Consider the following 17128-nt stretch of genomic DNA (forward strand, 5'->3'; position numbering starts at 1 on the left):
GTAATATTTTGAGTACTTAAATAATAAATTCAGTAATTACTGCAATTATTTATTATTTAAATAATCAAAACATTGATGTTAATTAGTCTAGGTGAGCAAGCTTAGGTTAATTTATATTTATATGCTTATATTTTGAACCTATTCTGCTATACATAACCCGTTTTAAAAAGTAACTTATGTTAAAATTCATGGTAATGCCTCTAATCACTTCCCATCTGGATCGTTAATCCAAAGTTTGTTCCTCAGAATCAACTAATTTTAAATTAATTATAAATAAAAATGTCGGAAGATGAATACAATAATGTAATCAGCATATGTTCATCACTCCCAGTTAATGAACTAAATCATTGAGTCTAGTCCAAAGTTAATAAATAACTCAAAATATAACAACTCAAGAATGGACTTCTATGAATATGTCATTGATCACGATCATCTAATGAAATCACGAGTTGAGGTGCTCAGTTGTTTTCCTAGTACACATCTTTATAGTCATTAGAAATTAATTTGGATCGTGTTTAGGTCCACCTTTTTCAGTAGACAGGATGCATTCCAACTCTGGTGGTAGTTCAACATTACAACCTCATCAAAAACTCCTAGTCCAACAATGTGTGTAATTTTTACCATGAAGTGTTAACTGTTAAGAGGACAGTCCCATGAGTTCAATTCAATTGATTTCTAAGCCCTCAACAAGAGCAAACCTTTTTCTATTGTGATTGATTACACATTGTGTTATAAATTTAAATCCTGGACTGTAAATGAAGACATTGTATTAACACATAAAATACTAATTTTTTTCTGTTATTTTAGAATACAGTTTTTAGAATGATCTTTATTGTTTGATTCCCTCACTTTTATTTCAGTTTTTTTATAATAAGCATATTTAAGACGACTAAATAGATTAAATTTATATCACAATTATGAGTAAAGGTATTGTTTTACTTTATTCATTCCTAATTATATATTTTAATCTAAACAGATGAAGGAAAAGTTAATTTTATCAAAATTATCTTTTTGAGTTTGTTACCAAAATTTTGTAGATTTGTTTTTTCTACCAGTAATCCGCACTGATTATTAATAATTGTCATTTAATTAGAATTAATGAACAACAGAATTATATTGCAGTTTTATTTATGTAATTTACTCTAATTACTGAGTTCAATTGTACTTGCCTATGCTGAATAAAATAATATGCCTGCTTACTGTCTGACTCTGTTGAACTAGTTCAGCATTTTGGTGTATTCTGTGTTGATAATATTATATCAGAAGCATACAATAAACTAATATTGATTGATCAAATGAAACATTTATCAAACAAAACACTAACATCCCAAGAAATCTTAACCATAACTTTTGATTAATAATGTATTGATTATTAGGACTTTTATAACCAGTACCTTCCACTTAACTTTATTAGTTGCCAATTTAAAAGCTGTTTGCAGCCTAAAAATATAAAACTTCGTTTATACTAAAATAAATAAACTTTATAACATATAATGCTATTAAGTATATTTCTTCTAGAATTCAATAGTTTTACTTAAATAAGAAAGGAAATTATTTAGCCAAAAGAATGGAGAAAAATAAAATTAAAAATAATAGAATGGTGGAGCTATACTGTGGTTATTAGAAAGAGTAAATAAATTCAGTTTTTTATTCTAAAGATTGCTTGTAAATAAAGCTTAAAATACGGCCATTTTAGGTTATCTGTTGAAATATTTTTGGTTCACTACCCCATCAGTGTTTTCTCTTTTTACAGTTGGTGTTACCTAAATTATTTATAATCAGAGAAGCCATTTGAATTAGATATTAATCTGAAATTGCTCGGATTACATGTTTTATCATGTAATGATTTAGAAGTTTTCAAAAACTTGTGCAGTCTTTTTATTCCAAGCCTGTAGACATGTTTTTCGTTCGTGTAGCGAGTTATAAAGCTGTATGTGTTAATTCGAATCTAATGAAAGAAAGGTAACAAGGAGACAGCATTAAGGAGTTGACAATATTGCCTTGAAATGTCAGCCTTCAACACTACACACACACACTTTTTCTATGAAAACTGTTTAAATTATTAATTTAAATTAAAAACAGTTGTTTGAATAGTACAATAGTACATTCATAATATGAAACTGTTGTTATTCTGGAGAATAGTATAAATGAAAAGTAGTTCTTAAATCCATGTTAATTTTGTATTTGTTGGATTTTATTTGTAAAATTGTGGCCAAGTTATATTTTTGTGTTAGTTTACATCAATGAGTCTTTAAAAAAATCTCAAATTACAAGTTGTATTGATAACAATAAATGTTTGTTTTTCTAACTTTAACATACTGTATTTACAATGTAGCAATGTCGAAACCCTACTGTTTACTGTATTATAAATTACCTGGACTACCTTTATATATGTCCTGATGCAGCTTTTTCCTTAATTTTGTGTTTATTGTAGTTGATAGTTTAACTGAGAAGTGCAATATTCATTTTCATTTAAAATTTTTAAATAGATTTTTTAATTAATTTTTTTGTTATTAAAATTTTTAATAATAGAGAATTAGTAATACTGGTGAAGAAGTGGAAGAATTGACTTCACTTGAATATGAAGAGGATTGTTATTATGCATTTGTTGCTAAATCAGAGACACCGAGTTTTGATTTAGAAGATCCTTCATGGAGTGATGAAAATGATTGTATGTTTGTGATAGTGGAAGAAGATTTTGATGAGCCAACATCTTTAGAACTTGATGATTTATCTAGTGCTGATGTTAAAAACCATAATAAACCGCCGGGTAAAAATAAATTTATTCGTGCAATTCATGTGAAGTTCCAGGACTTATCAAAACCTTATTTAGCTCGTGTTACCAATGGAAAGAAATACTTTAGGTTATTACATTTAGTGAAAAAAGGTAGGTTTATCAGATTTTAAAAAAAATTTCTTAATTGTAATTATTTTAGGTGATACTTATGTATTAAAGCCACCATAGCTACAGCTTTATTTAAAAACAAAGTAGTCAATCGGATTTCGGTGGAAAATGAACAGTCTCTTTATTAATTTTAATAAATGGTTATTTATTTTATAAATATAATTTAACCAAACTTAACCTACGCTCGCTTCGCTTGCTAACCTTGACTAATTACCAGGAGTGTTTTGATTATTTAAATAATAAATAATTGCAATAATTGCTGAATTTATTAAATTCAAAAAATTACGGTGTTAATTAGTCAAGGTTAGCGAGCGTAGGTTAAATTTGGTTAAATTATATTTATAAAATTAATAAAGAGACTTCATTTTCCACCTAAATCCGATTGACTACTTTGTTTTTAAATAAAGCTGTAGCTGCGGTGGCATTAATACGTAAGTACCTTATTTTAATTTTTGTGATTCTTGATAGGCTTGTTACATATTTAATTTTAATTCACTTAATGTTCGTTACTATACTGATTGGTGTCAAAGTAAGTATCTGTGTTTGTTGTTTTTCATCCGCATTCCTTTTTTGATTCCATTTATGAAAGTAATATAAAATTAAGTTTCTAATGAATGATGTGTAATATATGTGATTTTCAGTTACTCAAGCTGCTTCTGTAATTTCATATATAATCATTAAGAAAAATCTTAAAATCATACATTTTATGTCTGCTGAGATCCTATAAGTTTGCCAGGATTGAATTGTATTTACTATTATTATTGAATAAGGAATCTTTGTGAATATTTTAGTTTATCTTTGTAAACCATAGATTGTGAATCAGAAAGTGTGATTCAAATTTTTCACGGTATTTTATATTGCCACCACTACTTTTGAAAAATGGAAGTGTATATGCAAGTCTGTATTTAGTTTGTACTTCTATTGCATGTGCAGTGCATTTATCTGTGTGATCAGAAACTTCAGTTTATGATAATGGGTCTTGATTTTACTCACCTATTCAGCCTCCTCAGCCAAGCAATTATGCTAATAGGGGTGGGTGTGTGTGGTGTAGTGTTCAAACGCATGTTATTTAATAAAAAGTAACTTTATTTAGAAAAATGAATCATACCTTTACAATTTGTGAATATCTAGTGATATGCCCTGTTTTATTCCTAATTACTTCACGTACACAATTTGGCATTGATTCAACAAGTCTACTATACTTTTTTTTTAAATTCTTTATCGTGAAACCATACTGATATTATTGCTTTAAATGAGGTCAATTTTTATGCTACAATTAATTTCTTAGTAATTTTTTTTTTACTATTGACCAATTTTTCAATTGGGTTTAAGTTGGAGGAGTTGCCCAGGCACCGGAGGGAGGACTACTATTTTGTTCTTCAAAATGTTTTTCCACATTTTTGGTAGTTTGGCATGGTACCAAATCTTGTTGGAAAACTCCATTGCCTTATGGGAACTTGTGTCGCAACATCAAGATTCCTTCAAAATCTATATATCCATCACTTTTCAACATACCATCTGCTGGAAGTGAACAAGGGCCTTCAAATGTGAAACAACCCAAAAACGTTTTTTTTTCTGGCAGTGTTTAATATATGGCTAATTGTTGGATATAAGCTGGTGATGTATTTTCATCTGATGCTTTTCTAACATATGGAACTCACTGCTTCTGAATTAAGAATGTGACTCTTTGGAAATATAACATTTTTCAGTCTTCTTTGATCCAGTTAACATGTGTTTGGTCTATAAGAGCCTTTTTCTTTGCACATTGGTGGTGTTTAAAGTTGCATTTTAGCTGGCCGACAAGCTTTCCATCCAGCTTCAAAAATCTGCATCTAACAGTTGTCATGTGTAAATCTGTTCCACTGGCTGCTAATTCTCGATTTAAGTCCACAGCAAATAATTTTGTGTCAAGTTTACTTTTTCTTACTAATAACCGATTCTGTGTTAGAGTAGTTTTACAGCTACATTTGTCTTTCGTTTGATGTGAAAAGGGACCAACTTCTTTAAATTGTTTTAAAATAGCATTCACTGTCTGTATTCAAACACAACAATCAGAAGCTATTTCACATTGTGTCATACTGGTATGATCTGAAGAGAATAAATTTTTGAACACTATATAAAAACCATACATTTTTTTATAGACAATTTGTTAAATAATTGAAGTGAAATTTGTTCATTTTCTGTGTCATGAAATGTGAATGAAATTAAGTACATTTTAACAAGTTTGCACATGAATGCTTTCTTCAGAGTCAAAATGTAGAACTAAATATCACTGAAAATTACTCCTTTACAGGTAATAAAAATTGACTAAGAAGAAACTGTCTAAAGTAATTGATATTTTCTGAAACTATCTTCATACATATTAATGTGATAAACTGGATTTTTTTTTAAATCTAGACTTAAATAAAAATTCAGAAGCTGTCTCATATTACTTTCATAAAAATTGAGGCCTTAATAGGTAATTAGTTACTGTACATGTATGTACTGTACAGTTACTTTATAAGTACTGTACTGCTGTGTTACAGTACAGTGGAAATCCTTTACCTGGCATCATAATTTATAAAAATTTACAAAGATCTACCAATCTGATGTACTTCATAAAAATCCTAAAATTAAAATATAAAACTACAACTGTTTGGCCATTACAGTTTAAAATTCACAAATGTAAATTCTTACTGTGAACAGAAAATGAAAGCTCTAACAAATAGTAATATACATTCAAAGAAAAATTGAATCTTACCATTTTAGTGATAATAAATATTGTTCATTTATTTTAAATTAAAGCATTTATTAAACATCCTTATTTTTTATTAACCTTGGAATAACTGTACAGTCTTTTCAAATCCCAGTTTTTGCTTGATATTAAATTTTAATTTATTAATCATATTAAATTGCTAGTTTATAAATGTGACTGCAGGTAATGTTGATTAAAAAACAACTTTATGTAATTTTTTTATCAGGAAATTCAGGGGTATCAAAAGATAAACTATGATTTATACTAAAGAGTAAATTGTTGTGTTATAGTTTATAAATTAATGTAGTAACTATTCAATATAAATCTTACGATATAATTAAAAGGATTATAAAGAAACCTTTATAAATACAGAAGATATTTATAATTTTATCTACTGTTACAAGGAAGGAATTAAAATAAAGTAATTTAGCTGACTTCCATGGTGGTGTGATAGCACCTTTTATCTTAATCCCTCTGGCATTACTCCAGAAAAACTGAGAAAGTGGTGATTAAGATATACACGAGGTGTGTTCAAAAAGTAACGACAGTTTTGAAATTTCGCGGGTTGTATTAGTCCGATTCCAGGGATTTTTTCGTTTTTGTATTGGCAAACATGTCTGAAAAGTATATGTACATTTTTAGCCGTATTGGATATTTACTCCGTTTTCAGCTGTCAAAAAAATAGTATGTGTTTTAGTATGATCGACGATTTTTTTATTTATATTAAATTTTTCTTTAAGAATGGAATAAAGTGTAGCAGTGTTTTTAAAATGTTAAATATTGCTTTTGGCGAGTCTGCTGTGACTAAAGCAAGGGTTTCCGACTAGTATAATCGTTTCAAAGAAGGTCGTTAAGATATTGAAGATGACGAGCGCCCGGACACCCCAGCACATCAACAACCGATGAAAACGTAGAAAAGTGAAAGAAATGATTGTTAATGATCGCTGAATCACAATCAGAGAAGTGGCTGATGATGTTGGGATATCAATTGGCTCATGACGTGAAATTTTTTCGGATGTTTTAGGTATGAAACGTGTGACAACAAAATTGTGGAATTTCGAACAAAAACAGCGGCGAATGGAGCTTGCTCAGGAGCCGCTAAATGAAGTCAACAACGATGCAGAACTACTGAAACGTGTCATGACAAGTGATAAAACATGGTTTTACGGATATGATATCGAAACTAAGGCTCAATCGTCCCAGTGGAGGCATTCTGGATCACCAAGACCGAAAAAAGCTCGACAAGTACGGTCGAATATGAAGGTTATGCTCACCGTGTTCTTCAATTTTAGCGGCATAGTGCATCATGAGTTCTTGCCACAAGGTCAAACGATCATAAGGAGTATTACCTACAAGTTCAATGCCGTTTGCGTGAAACAATCCGAAAAAAACGCCCGGATTTGTGGCGAAAACAATTCATGGCTTTTGCACCACGATAATGCGCCTGCTCACACTTCATTGCTTGTTCGTCAGTTTTTAGCCAAAAACAATACTGTAATGATACCCCAGCCGCCATATTCGCCAGACATGGCCCCGTATGAGTTTTTTCTATTACCAAAAATAAAGAGAACCCTAAAGGGCTATCGTTTTACAAGCAAACGTTTTCAGCGACTCCTTTTAATCTCATGATTAAAAGCGAGTCGCTGAAAGAGCTAAACACTTCCAAAGATCTAGTTCCAGAAGTGTTTCGGGGATTGGAAAAAGTGCTGGCATAAGTGTATAATATCTAATGGGGACTATTTTGAAGGGAATAACATTAAAGTAGACGAATAAATAAAATTCTTTCCAAAAAACAAAAATTCTCGTAACTTTTTGAACACACTTTGTATACATTTAAATTCTTTTATAAAAATTAATTTTTTTTTCACTTTACTGCTTTTGTTTTATTTATATATTTATTATTTTTAAAAAGTTAAAGATTTCCCTTTCATCAAAACGTTTTTTTTTTTTAACCTATTAAAACTGTAGGGATGCATTTTATCATTTCAGTCATTGGTGTCTTTAACTGGTGACAAATATTTAATTTTTTTTTTTAATTATATTTTATAAAACATCTGACCTATCAAATTAATATACACATTTTTTTTTTTTTTTTTTTTAATGAACAGTACATAACATTTTATTTCATTAATAACTTGATATTTAAATTTTTTTTTTCTTTTATTATTGAATTATTTAATCTTTTTTTTTTACAATCACATGTTAATAATTATTAATAAATCAATATATTTAAATTTAAAAAAAAGTCTAACCATGTGCCTTCCCTTGTAAGATGCAAATATTTCATTAATTAAAATTTTATTTGGCTATAAATCTGGAACCAATGAAAATAAGTACCATTTATGATATATCATTAAAAAGCTCTCAATGAAGGCTTATTACTGCAGTTGATAAGTTCAAAATCCAATTTTTTTTGGAATTTGGGCTTTTTTGGACACTTTTGGTTAAGTCGATTGCAATCAAAAGGGGAGGTGCACAACTAGATGTTACAACAGTCCTTAATCCAAAATTCCAACATCTTACGGCTAATTGTTTTTGAGTTACATACGTACAGACGTCATGCCGAAACTAGTCAAAATGGATATTTCCATTGAAATCTAAAAACCAAAATTTTTCACGACCATAATACTTCCTTTACTTTGTACCAGGAAGTAGAAAGGAGGAAAGGTTTGGTGAAGGAAAGATCTCTGTGAAAGTGTTAAAAGTGGGTAAAAAATATAACAGAAAAAAATTATCTTAATGAATAATTATTTCTGTTAGAATACAATTTGCTAAAGTATTGAGCATTAAAACAAGGTTACTTAGATTTTTAATGATTTATGTGTCTGAGTAAGGAATAGCAAACAGGACTCAGAACTGTGCCAGGTTGATCAGTTATAAAAATGTGTTCAATATTACATAGATAGTATCATTTTATGAACTCCTTTAAATTAGTTGTAGATAGATGCATAACTAATAAATCTGTCTTAACTTGCATAAACCTTCACCTTCATCTATCACAAAATATTGTTTATTGTGCTCTAAATGCCTCTAAAAACAGTACTTTAACAGACAGGTTCCTATTTATAATTTATTGTTTTATGGTGTTTGAAATGAGTAAGTACAATGTTTTTGTGTTTTACTGCAATGTATAGAAAACCCTATTTATAGTTAATGATAATTGTGAAAGATTCCATTAGCAGTGTTTGACAGGTTTAAACATCATATAAAGTATATATATTTAAAACTGTTCTTCAACCATTCTGCAACAATAATTGATTTAACATTAATTACTTTTTAAAAAAAAGACATAGAAAACAAATTTAAGATTAAAAAACAGATATAATCAAAAGACAAAGAAAAATATAATGGTGGTCATTACTGAGATAAATAACAGCAAAATGTGAAACTGCCCTTCATTCTTGTTAACTTCAGTAATCCTCAGGAACTTTTTAATTAAATATAGTTTTAGACATTGGCATTTTATCTTGTTTCACCTCCTACAGTTGCCAGGATTCTGGTTCCTCCCTGGTTCGTTCTATATGTTTAATATCTGTTAGGTTTGCTAAGAATGACATGATTTTGTGATCAGTATTGTTGTTTACTGAGGTATAAAGATCTATTGTTTGTTATTGTATTTATGCTTCAGAATGTTTATTTTAAATATTTTTTTTAATTGATCAATCAATCACAAAGAACAGAAAAAATTTCTGACATTATTATAAGAAATCTAGAGGCATAGATCGTTGTTAAGAGGGGGAAAGTAAAAAAAATGCACTTTTTTTCTTTAATCCAGGTGTGAAATGACCTGGATATAGAGATAATAAAGTCATTTCATGAAATAATATTTAATAAGTAGACAAATACTCTAAGCCCATCAATGAAATATCATTGATGTTTGGTAACATGTACATTACTAGTAACTAATGATAAATTTTTGGTATCTTATAAAAGAATGATCTAGTAAGAAGATATAAAACGTGAAATAAGTAGGGCATGATTAAGGTCACTGGACTAGACACAGTTCAGTTGTTATGTATTATATAGTTGTGAAAATAGTTAATCATTGTACCATTAAAACTAAATTAATGAGTAAGAAATATATCCTTTAATTGCACCCTACTACAAATATTTAAAATACTGAATTATCTTAAGTACTATTATTGCCAATATTATTATTCTTTTATTCTAACATTCTTGGAAAGCAGTTTATCTGGGATTTACATATTTTTTTTTTTAATTTGTTGTAAAAAAATAATTAAAATATTTTTCTTCATTATTAGCTTTAGTAAAGATCAAATCTCAGTGCATAAATCAATATGAAGAGATCACACAGACACATTGCACAGCCCTTCATTAATTAGTTAATTTTATGTAAATTTGCAGAAAAAACTTTTAAATTATTGATAATTCCTTTATTGATGTATTATACACAAAAATCTTTTTATAGTTGCTATGAATGATATACGTGTAAAATAAATTTGTCAATATTTTTATTCTTCATCAAAGTAAATAATAATTTCTATACACGTTTTCCACGCATACTTTAACTATAAATATTGTCACAAATTACTTTACATTATAATTTGTTTTTTGTTTAACGGTATCATTTTGTTGATAGAGAATATCGGAAATTCTCTTATGAGTAATATTAAAATGTGTTTAGTTTATATTGTCAATTGAAAAAATTAAATTATATGAGAATATGCTTTAGAACTTGGTGAATGTTTAATCAGTAATTGTTTAAAATAATTTCTATGTAAATAAAACAAAATGAAAATAAACTTTGACTAGTGGCACTAATAATTTTTTAAATGGCTAACAGTATTTTATTGAAAATTGATGTGTAGAAGTTGCCAATTAAAAAAATTAGTCCTTTGTTTTATAAATTTTTATTTTATTTCAGAAATGTAAATTACACTAGTGATGAATCAAAATGAGAAAATTAGTTGTAAATTCATTTGAAATATATAGGAAAAAAAATTTATTAACATGTGTAACAGTGGCAACTCATAGCTAAAAATTGGTGGGGGTGTTGCTCCAGAAAATCTTTTTCTGGGATTTTTCCAGGTCATGATTAAGGTTTTCTGTTAAAATAAAAAAGCAAAAAAAAAATGAATCAAATAGAGTAGCTAGAAGCAGGATAATAATATACTTTTTCACATTCAGGAATATGGTACACTTCAGGTATTAAAATATCAGCTTAAAAACACTATAGTTCAGCAGTGCCTAATTTAAATTTCTGTGTACACAGAAAAAAATACATAATTAGTTTTTATTAATTACCTTCTCTTTCGTCCTCCCAGGATGTTTTTGGACAGATTTGGCAATCAGGAGCCCTTGCTTTCCACCATCTCTGATCACTACTGAGAAAGCAACTAAACCACTTGCATATTTTTTCCACCGACTAAACTAGTAAAAGAACAAGGAACGTTCCATACACATGCGGAATAAAAAATACTACCTTCCACCAGCATGCCAGTGTCAGCACTGCAGGAGCGACAGTGCTCTCTCCCTCAAAGCCTCACTTACAGCTTCCTATGTGCACAACAGCCAAACACCACACTGCTGGAACTGTGCACAGTGCACAGTCCCATGAAAAAAGTCCCATGCACAGTCCCAAAGTGCACAGTCCCATGAAAAGATTTTTGTATCTTTTTCATTAACTGGGGGACATTAAACTTAAGGATTATATATTGTACAAGTATAATGAACGAATTAAAGAAAAAAGGACTCATTATATTAAATGTTATCAATAATATCAAGTGGAAATAGGGGTGCTGCAGTCCCACAGTTCCCATACACAAGCTGCCACTGATGTTTAATATTTCATTTTTCCCCCAATTATATAAGTTGTTTATTTATGAGGGATTTGATTTATTAATGATTTTTCTGTAGCTATTCTAAATTAAATTGATTACTATTTTAAAGAGTTATATTGACAAATTTCACATAATTTTTGAAACATTAGGTAATAAAAACATTAACAAAAAAATACAATCAAATTTAGATAAAAGAGAATTTTAATGACAAGAAACTAAAAATTAAGTTAGACTTTAAAAAATTGAAATAAATGTTTTCATTTATAAATGGGTCGAGTACATTTTTTTTTTTTTTTAATTGCTGCTAAAATTAAGTTACAGATCAAATATTTGAACCAAGTTACACCTTACAGTATTTGTGATGTAATTAGTGGATTATTAGAAATTCTGTCATTATTTATAGCAATAAGGATTGTTAATCAAACTGATGGAGCAGTCACTAATATGTGTAATGTTGAATGTCAGATAATAGTGTTTGGAGCTGTTACAATTAAGTTGAAGGGATTTGATTCATGTGGTAAATGTGAGCATTTCATTTTGAGTATTCACTTAACTGATGTGTCTTATTTTATCGGACATTAAGACTTAGAAGAAAGTTTGAGTTAGTCAGTTACTGATCGTATTTAAACTGTTAGAAAACACTAAGACATAATTTTTTGCCATAAATAATTGATAAATTTGATTGCTATCTCTTTTTACTGGTAGTGTCACTAAAATGAGTTCTTGTTTTTTTTCTTATGTTGATAGCAAAAGTAAATGTAAATTTAATAATTAAACAATGTATTTGAAAATTATTATTAATAAGTTGTTAGTAAAAAAATATAGGAAGAAATTCATGTAGTTTTTTTAGTTGCAATAATTTTTAAATCTTCTATTGTAAGTAGTATAATGAAATAAATTAAGACAATGTTTTATAACTGTTAAGTTTTTGTGGATATGGTAGGAAGTAACTGTAGGCAAAAAAAATTCATTAGGTATATGTGTAATTTTCTTGTATCAGAAACTTAATTTTTTATTTCTTACTGCATCATTAGGGAACACAACCCTTTTTTCTGTTTCATTAGGTCTCACTTCCACATACATTGCTAAAATATGGTCCCAACAAATGTTGACTAGCAATGATTAAGATACTCTTAAATCATTTAGTAATTTTTTTTTCTACTCGTCTGTAACCAGTTTTTGTAGAAATGTATTCTGTGTATTAAAACATATTTAATTCATAAAGAAATATGAAACAAGAGTTTTAGTTTATTTTTGGAATTTGTGTTGAATTTTATTGAATGTAGTTGTTATGATTTCTATCACTGTTGTTTCATTGTCGATACTCCTGAGGTTTTCTAAGAATAATGGAACATATTGCATGGAAATCCTTTTAATATATTCCCAGATATTTGTTGTCAACTACTATAAAGTATTGTAGCGCAAAAAAAGTTTGAAGTATGTAGGCAAATTCAGAATCTATATCCTTAAGATTTAATTATTTGTTTTAAACATTCATATTTGTGTGATGAATTGGACTTTGAAATGTATACTTATGATTTAAATAATTCTCTTGGATTCTTTAAAGTAAATTATACTAAAAGAGTGCCGATGAAAAATATGTATATTATTTATTTCAATATTTTCATAGGAGTTATATGACAAAACTTATTAAAATTGTGGGTTGGGTCTTGCAAAAACTTTATTTATTAATTTTTTTTAACTGTATGTTTACTAGCTACTTTTCTATAACTGAGAAAACTAAATGCTTAGATTATTTTCTATAAAATGGGCAGCACCCACTTATTTTAATTTTCATAGATATTAATCTGTTAGCATATTTCGCTTTTTTTTAATCCATGTGTCTATACAGGATGAACAACTTAAATCCAAACTACTACATTAAATACATTTGTCATATAAAATTTTATTTAAAAAAAAATGAAAACTTAAATTGGTTAAATTCTGCATTTACACGTAACATATTTTTTACAAAAGATGTTCAAAGTAAGCACCTGCATGGCGATTCACGTTTTTGCTCAAGTGATCTTATTGAAAGTCACCTGAAGTAAAACATTGTTGTGTCAAGCCTGCCAATTTCTTGTAGAATGTTCACCTACAGTTCATCGATAGTGTGAGGATTCAATTCATAAACTCCTTCAAATAACTCCAAAGGAAAAAATCATAACTAGACAAATTTAGGGAACATGGAGCCCACCACCTTTTGCTAATAATTTGTGAATCATCAAGCTCTGTGAATCATTTGATACGCATCACGTTGCTCAGTCTTGTTGTAAGAAGCAATTTTCTTTTTCACACTGTATTAACCGAGTGTACAGTGAACTTCTGTACTGAAAGTCTGGTCAAAAAATATTAGTCCCGCATATTATTACCAGAAACAATACAACATACACCAACTTTCTCATCATGAACTTAAACATCTGGTGAGGATATTCTCTCATCCTGTATCTGGTGTGCAAATTAATGTGCCCAAATAATGCATCAACAATATTTTTGAGAAGCCAGTGGTAGTAATTAGTGTTTCAGTTTGTCTGATCTCTTAAGTTGTCGCATTGATTTCAAATTTAAATCGTGAAGAATCTTACTGGAAGATATAATTTAGATTAATTTGTTTTGATAAGATAGATCTTTTTGGACAGGCAGAAATTCTTCTTTGAGTATTGGCAATTAATACTGTACCGAAGCATAAACAGTTTGCACCTGACAACAATAGACTAAAGTATAAGTAATATCATATACAACAATAGATGTGCTAGTAATATAAGATGATAGCAGCATTAAAGCTGACATGACACTCAAATAACTGCAGTTTGAGCTGGCTCAGTTTAGTTTAAATTGCTCACCCGTATTTATGGTTTAAAGTTTTAATGAAAAATATACAAAAGAAATTCCCATAACTAAAAACTTAAACATGATATTTAAGAGAAAAATTAGTAACTATTTCCTATTATTTAATGCAACAACTTTTTTTATATATGTTAATTTTACAAATAATTTTTTTGCTAAATTTATATGCGATTTGATTTTATAAAATTAGTATATTGTATAGTCTTGGCTATGAATAATTATGCTTGAATGTTATAATTAATAACAACTGTACCTTTCCTGCTAATCCGCTGTTACTGTTTTTTTTCAACAACAATATAAATCATCACATAACATAACTTATATAAATATGATCATGGGGTTTATTTATTAGAAATCACAAGAAAGTAATATTTACTGTTTGTATATGTTCAGATAGCTCATTTTATTATTATCAGTCTCTAAACTTTATTTTGGCCTTAATAAATAAAACATTTTTACTATGTTGGAATACAAAGCAGCAAAATGTATTGGAAAATTAAGTTTTTTATTATTATTTAAATGATGGAGAAGCAATAGAAACAATTCTACGTGATCCAGTGTCATATATAGACTACTGAGATTTACAATAAATGGTAAACTGTAAATACAGAAAGTTACCTAAATTGTTTTTAATTTACTTGTTAATAAATTCAAACTTAACTTATAATTTTGGAAGAAAATAGTCTCCAATAAGTCATTATAATACCATATTTTTAATTAGGGATTGATGAATTCAGTTTGCTAATGAGACTGCAACAGCTTCTGGTAGTAATTAAAAATATGCATATGGGGAGTTAGTCATATAATCTGTAGTTTTTGTAATATACTTAAGAATACATATGAAAAATCGGAATTTCCCAATTTGTAGCAATAAATTAATTTCATTTTAATCTGTATTTCATAATACTGGTATCAGCTTGAAATTAAAAAACTGGACCAAAATTACAAAATTAATAAGGTTCAGAAATTTCATAAAAACTATAACCATACGTAATTTGAAATATCCTGATACAGTCAGTACTGATAACTTGGATGCCCAGATGAAATTATATTATATACTAATGTACAGGGTGATTTTTTAGTCCTGTTACCCAATTTTAAATGTAATTTAAGAAAGGGAAATTTAGGTGGAATAAAAAAATGTATTTGTTACTTACAAAAAAGAGATTTAATAAAAAGCTACTACTTACATAATTGTTAAAGAATATGCTCAAAATACCCATCCCTTGCGGTTATACATGCAGCATATTAACAGAAACGTTTTTAAGAGTTGCATTGGAAAGATTCGTGATTAAGTCTGTAATATTGATTTTAAGTTCATCAATAGTGTGAGGATTGTTTTTGAAGACCTCGGGATATAGCCCCACAAAAAGTAGTCAGGAGATATGAGGTCTGGGGACCTTGGTTATTATTCGATCATCAAAGAACTCTTGCAGAAAATCCATGGTTTCTCGAGACGTGTGGCATGTAGCGCCGATTTGCTGAAACCAGCAATACCGTTCTTGGGGTTCCAGGAGGGACACAAATTGGCGCACAATATACCTGTATACTTCACCATTTACTGTCTGTTCGAAGAATATGGGTCCGACTATATGATTTCGAGATATCGCACACCACACACCAATTTTTTCAGGATGCAAAGATTGTCTTGTAAAGCATTAGGATTTTCAACCGCCCAAATTTGACAGTTTTGACTGTTCACATAACCATCGAGTTGGATCCAAGCTTCATCGCTAAAGAACACTGTGTTTAAAAATTCGATTCCGTTATCATTTACGAGAGACCTAAGCTAACGGCGATATTGCAATCGCCTGTTTAAATCTGGAGGCTGAAGTTCTTGGACTAATCGTACGCGATACGGATACAATTTCAATTTTTTAGTGGCTTTCTGAACACTCGAATATGACAAACCGACACTTGCGTTGAAAGTTTTCGTAATCTTTTCCGTGGAGAATTGAGCAATCTTGTTTTCACATTCTCTAAAACTTCATCTGTTAAGCGAGGTGGTCGACCGCTACATTTTCTGTCGCAAACACTACCTGTCTCTCGAAATCGGTCTGCTAGCCCAAAAATTGACGTTTTCTGGGAGAGGAAAACCAACAAATTTAATTTGAAGTGATTATTTTACACTCGCGAACGATTTCGTAGCAAAATATTGTTTAAAAATGAAAAGTCGTTGTTCTATGGTAAAAGACATTCTGTTCGTAACATGACCGGAAACGGCACAAAAGTTTACACAGCTCAAGGAGAATCAACTTACACTGCCGTATCTATACCGGTTGAGTAGCGCTACCAACTTCGTGTCGCAAAACAAAATTTCCCTTTCTTAGAAAAAAATTACCTGACATTAACAATTTGGCAACAGGACTAAGAAATCACTCTGTACTACTTTAGTACTAATATATGCATAGTACTACTACTAATTTACTACTTTTACTTATTATGTACATAATGTAATGAAATGAATATATTTAGTAGTATTTTGTGATTTATCTAATTAAGTTATTTTTTTAAGATTGACATAAATAATTATATTGTACTTACTATTTGGTCATTGACAAGATAATAAATCTAGTATAAAGAAGTCTGTGGATTGATTATCCTTCCTTCCCTACCAAAGAGAAAGAAGGAAGGACATGGAACGCCATGTACTTCATCCCTTCTTAGTGAGATTCTTCGCCACTGCTCTTGCTCCACAATAGTAGCGGGCTGGCATGTTCTTCAAAGGTTGTTGGGAAAATAAGTCAGTACACATACAGTTTGGTACCATCCACCCAGCACATCCTCACATCAAAAGTCGCAGACATCATATTGAATTTATTTTAAATTTTTATTTGTTAC

At 29.2% G+C, this 17128-nt stretch overlaps 1 protein-coding gene across 4 annotated transcripts in view; it reads left to right on the forward strand.

Moving 5' to 3' along the window:
* LOC142333169 (tumor protein D54) overlaps window positions 1-17128 on the forward strand; it is a 132673-nt gene that overhangs the window by 68753 nt on the left and 46792 nt on the right. For 3 of the 4 annotated variants that reach the window (XM_075380126.1, XM_075380118.1, XM_075380134.1), the window contains exon 2: window positions 2533-2887. The exons of the other annotated variant lie outside the window; for it this stretch is intronic. In XM_075380126.1, coding sequence (XP_075236241.1) covers window positions 2533-2887 — 355 coding nt within the window. The remainder of the gene's footprint in view (window positions 1-2532; window positions 2888-17128) is intronic. 4 annotated transcript variants of the gene reach the window in all.

The sequence above is a fragment of the Lycorma delicatula genome, chromosome 1, assembly GCF_047948215.1.
Source record: "Lycorma delicatula isolate Av1 chromosome 1, ASM4794821v1, whole genome shotgun sequence".
In the NCBI taxonomy this organism is placed as follows: Eukaryota; Metazoa; Arthropoda; class Insecta; order Hemiptera; family Fulgoridae; genus Lycorma; species Lycorma delicatula.